Raw genomic sequence first — 5,090 nt, forward strand, 5'->3', positions numbered from 1 at the left:
AAGTACGGGAAGCAATGCTTTTTCCCAGACATGCAGCTGTAAAACTGAAGACATGTCATTCCTACTTTATAGTCTTACAAATAGAGTTCTCAGCTTCTGACACATGGCCCTATAGCAGAACACCTCCTGTGTGACTTGTCAAACATTTCAGGCCGTGTGGATAAGCGAAAGGTGAAGGGGCTGTATGGAAGTGCCTAAAATTCAAATTCAATTCAAAGGGTTTATTGTCATATGTACAGTAAAGAAACTGGTTTCCCTGTACAATGAAATTCTTACTTTGCAGCTCACTCTGAATGCCATAAGATAAAAAATATAAAGTTTTTGGATATTTACAGGATGACTGAAAACAAGGTATATATACGAAATAAACAAACTATGCATATGTAAGTCACTAAGATATTTACAAATCAGTTGTGCAATTTACAGCGGTTATTGTGCAAAGGAGGCTGACAGAACTGGATAGTGGGGTACATGTGCAGTTATTAAGGTGCATTAATAATGCTGAATAGTCCAGTAATGATATATATATGATAAATAATCCAGATGTGCAAAGGTGCAGTCTGCTGTTGCAGACTCCTGTCAGCTGTTAAGGAGTCTGATGGCAGAGGGAAAGAAAGAGTTCCTGAGTCTGCTGGTCCTGCATTTCACACTCCTGTACCTCCGGCCCGAGGGAAGGAGAGTGAACAGACCTCGTTGGGGGTGGGTGGGGTCTCCGATGATGGAAGCAGCTCTCCTCAGGACCCTGCGCTTGTAGATGCTCTGCAGTGAGGGCAGAGGAGTCCTGGTGATCTTGGACGCAGCCTTCACCACTCTCTGCAGGCGTTTGCGGTCCGTGACGGTAGAGCTGCCGTACCACACTGTTATGCAGCTGGTTAGGATGGACTCAACAACGCAGCTGTAGAAGTTGCTGAGGATCTTTGATGACATGCCGAACTTCCTCAGTCTCCTCAGGAAGTACAGCCGCTGATGAGCCTTCTTCACCAGCTGCGTGGTGTTTAGTGTCCAGGTGAGGTCCTGGCTGAGGTGGACCCCAAGATATTTGAAGCTGCTCACCCTCTCCACTTCCAGACCCCGGATGAACAGCGGCTGATGAGGGCTCCTCTCTCTCCTCATGTCCACTATCATTTCCTTGGTCTTGTCTGTGTTGAGGGTGAGGTTGTTGTCCTCACACCAAGTCACCAGAGAGGCCACCTCTCTCCTGTAGGCTGCCTCGTCCCCGCCAGTGATGCGTCCTATCACTGCGGTGTCGTCCGCAAACTTCAGGATGGTGTTGTCCTGATGAGAGGCTGCACAGTCGTGGGTGAACAGGGTGTAGAGGATGGGACTGAGGACACACCCCTGTGGAGTGCCAACGTTAGTAGTAATGCTGGCTGAGGTCCTGTTCCCTATTCTGACAGACTGAGGCCTGCCAGTCAGAAAGTCCAGGAGCCAGTCACAGATGGTGGGGTGCAGTCCAAGACAGAGTAGTTTGTGCGTGAGCTTGTGGGGGACCACCGTGTTGAATGCAGAACTGTAGTCAATAAAGAGCATCCTGATGTAGGAGTCTTTATTCTCCAGATGTGAGAGGGAGATGTGCAGTGCTGCAGCGATGGCGTCTGAGGTGGACCTGTTGGGCCGGTAGGCGTACTGCAGGGGGTCTAGTGTGTCCGGAATGCTGCTCTGAATGTGGGTCAGCACCACTCTCTCAAAACACTTCATAATGATTGGAGTGAGAGCTACTGGCCTGTAGTCATTCAGGCAGGTGGGGGGGCTCTTCTTAGGGAGGGGGACAATGGTGGTGGTTTTGAAGCAGGAGGGGACAGTTCTCTGGCTGAGGGAGAGGTTGAATATGGAGGTGAGAACGTCTGTCAGCTCGTTGGCGCATGCTCTGAGGGCTCGACCAGGAATGTTGTCCGGCCCTGCCGCCTTGCGGGGGTTGATCCTCCTCAGGGCTTTGTTTACCTGGGCTGATGTGACGGCTGGTGGGGGTGAGGAGGGAGTGGTGGCTCTTGAGTCGTTGGGCCCCCTCTCTGCATGGGGGGAGGAGGTCTCAAAGCGTGCATAGAAGGTATTGAGGTCGTCCGGCAGGCTGTCTGTAGCCCGAATGGTACTGGAGCCGTTCCTGTAGTCTGTGATGTGCTGCAGGCCCCTCCACATGCGCCCAGAGTCAGCAGTGGAGTAGAAGCCGTCCAGCTTCTCTCTGTACTGCTTCTTAGCTGCTGTGATGGCCTTCCTCAGTCCGTACTTCGCAGCTTTGTACTCAGTCTCATTGCCGGATGTAAAAGCAATGGAACGAGCACGCAGCATGTGACGTACCTGACTGTTTATCCAGGGCTTCTGGTTGGGAAACTTCCTGACTTGGATGGTGGGCACGATGTTCTCCACACAAGTGCTGATGTACCCAGTCACATAGTCAGCATAGTCCTGTATGCTGACAGAAGAGTCCTCCAGAGTAGCTGCAGCTTTAAACACATCCCAATCTGTGGTGGTGAAACAGTCCTGCAGTGTGTCCTCAATCTCGGGTGTCCAGAGCTGAACCGGTTTGGTGACTGGAGCTGATTGTTTGAGTCTTTGTCTGTAAGCCGGGTAAAGGAACAAAGAGATGTGGTCTGAGTGTCCGAAGTGGGGGCGGGGTGCGGCCCTGTATGCACCTTTTACATTGGTGTATACATGATCCAAGGTGTTCTTGTCACGGGTGGGGATGTTTACATGCTGGTGGTATTTGGGAAATACGGTCCGAAGATTGCACTGATTAAAGTCGCCCGCAACAATAAAAACAGCATCAGGGTGAGCCGTCTCCAGTGCGCTGATGACGTCATGGAGCATGCCGAGTGCCGCTGTAGAGTTGGCTCGTGGAGGAATGTAGACAGCGGCCAAAAACACAGCTGTAAACTCCCTTGGTAGATAATACGGGCGGCATTTGAGCATCAAAAACGGTGTGAAGCGGCGTGTTTTGACCTGGATGTCCACATCAGCTTCCTTTAAAATCAACAGTTATATTCCATGACGTTTCTGTGTTTTCCTCGTCCGAGCTGACGTCTGGATGGCTTTAATATTGCTCACCATTTGTGTTGGAGCTGTAATGATAGGTTGTGAGAGGCTGTAAGCTAGCAAGAGAGTGTAAACAAATGGATGATGGGAAGTGGGGGGGTTATAGCCCGCAACGAAGAGGTACATTTCTGATGAGCTACTGCTGCTGAAACTATGTTCTAAGAAGTTTTTTCATTTTAGGCGAAAAGCAGCATAATAATAATAAAAAAGGGGGACTTTAATTAGTATTAAAGATCACTAAGTGAAAGGAGTTCCTCTCTATTTACATATAAAATCAGTTTATAAAACAGATGATTCAACTAAAAAGCATTTTTATTCAGTACTACACTAATTATCATTTCAATGTCCCAGTACCTTGAGATACAGTTCAAACATTTCTCCTTTTCCCAACATCTATTATAGTGTTAGTTTTTCAACTTTGTGTTTCTTTGTGTTTTAGTAGAGCCAAGATTAATGCCTAACATTTTTTTCCATTTATAAATGTTTTATTAATTTGATATCATATATGACTGTTATTTTTTTTGTCTAAAAAGTCTACAAAAATCAAATTAGAAAGCCACTGCAGCCTTATTTCATTGTGTGTAAGTGTGCAGCATCAAGACAGTGCACTGCAGATCCTTATGCTTTAAAAGCTAAAAAAAAATAGCACTCCCTTGTTAAAGATACCAGCAGTGTATATAATTAATTTGATTAAAGTAGGCCTCGAAAGAGGTTTATAAAAATATAATCATCGTGTATCTGAAGATTCATAACTTAATTGTAACAGTAACATCTGTCCAACCCAAGAGCCCTTCAGATATTATCTGAAGTTTCTTGCATTGTTGGGTAGAAAACGTGCTTAGAAGTTTTCCTCAGTAAATCTCCTACAGAAAGAATTTTGAGAGTGTACGCAGATGAGTTGTTTACATCGCGGTCCTCAGTCACTATAAACATATGTTGTCCTCCATCAACACACATGGAACTCACTAAATTATTCACCAGGCTGCATGCAAGATTGATAAAACCTGCAATGCGCTCAATTTTCACGTTGTTTTCTGACAGCTCCATCCCGAGGTTTGCTCTCACGTCGATGTCGTCCTGTACGATGATGCAGACAGACAAAGCTCTGTCAGAGGGATGAGTCTATCTGGAAAAAGAGCTTTGAAATAAACAGGAGCGAAAAATGTAACACATTTAGGAGAAAAGATCATTTAAGCTGAGGTAAAAAAAATAGGTTTGTTGGATTATGAAGAAAGTTTGATGCACCAAGTTTATATAAAAACATGATAAAAATGTCATTGTGGAAACAGGCAGTGGGATTTTCAGCAGAATAATTCAGGAAAATTTCCCTTGAAACAGTTTGACCAATAGCAAATTTTTCAGCCACATCTCCAGGTGCAAATACTTTACATCAGTTTTAACCCTTATTTTATGCTTGGGTCAAACTGACCCACTTACACTCTTAAAGGGTGACCAAACAGGGAAGTTGGAGGTTGACTCCACTCACTTCTGAAATGTGAAAATCCAGTCAGAGGAGTGGGGCAGGGGACCAGGACTGTTATTATTACTGGAGCTGCAGATCATGACGTGGGACTCCTGAGATGGCGTGGGACTTAAATGATTTGACCAATCACAAAATTCAACAGTAATACCTCGTTTAACCTGTAGGGTGCAGCACACCAACTATAGTTAAACAAGCTTATTTAAATTTGTCTAAAATTTGGCAATGACCAACAGACAGCATTATTAAAGTCACATTTATAGAAGTCAACAATGCAAAAAAGTTGATTTAGGGTTTAGTTTCCGTTTAAAAACGGGTCAATTTGACCCGAACACAATATGAGGGTTAAAAGGAAAAATGCTTTTTTTGCATTTTTTTAAAACATGAAGAAAATATGGAAAGACAATTGTGTAAAATATTTAACCAAATTTAAAAACAAATACATATTTAAGACATTGTGAGTCATTTCATCTAGAAAAAAAAATCTTCATATTTTTGTTCTCAAGGGACCAGCTTTTTCATTCCATCAGTTTAGCGTGTTTTTGCTGAAATGTGTTAAAAGTCTGACTCTGGGGTGTAA

At 44.6% G+C, this 5,090-nt stretch overlaps 1 protein-coding gene across 1 annotated transcript; it reads right to left on the minus strand.

The window, feature by feature from the left end:
• Positions 1 to 216: 216 nt before the first annotated feature.
• Positions 217 to 2,914, minus strand: LOC118599185 (the record flags this gene model as incomplete). The annotated part of the gene is given in 1 exon segment (XM_036213732.1): positions 217 to 2,914. A coding segment is annotated over 1 exon segment (2,335 nt), but the record flags the coding sequence as incomplete, so codon positions are not given.
• Between the last annotated feature and the right edge of the window lie 2,176 nt (positions 2,915 to 5,090).

The sequence above is a fragment of the Oryzias melastigma genome, linkage group LG9, assembly GCF_002922805.2.
Source record: "Oryzias melastigma strain HK-1 linkage group LG9, ASM292280v2, whole genome shotgun sequence".
NCBI lineage: Eukaryota > Metazoa > Chordata > Actinopteri > Beloniformes > Adrianichthyidae > Oryzias > Oryzias melastigma.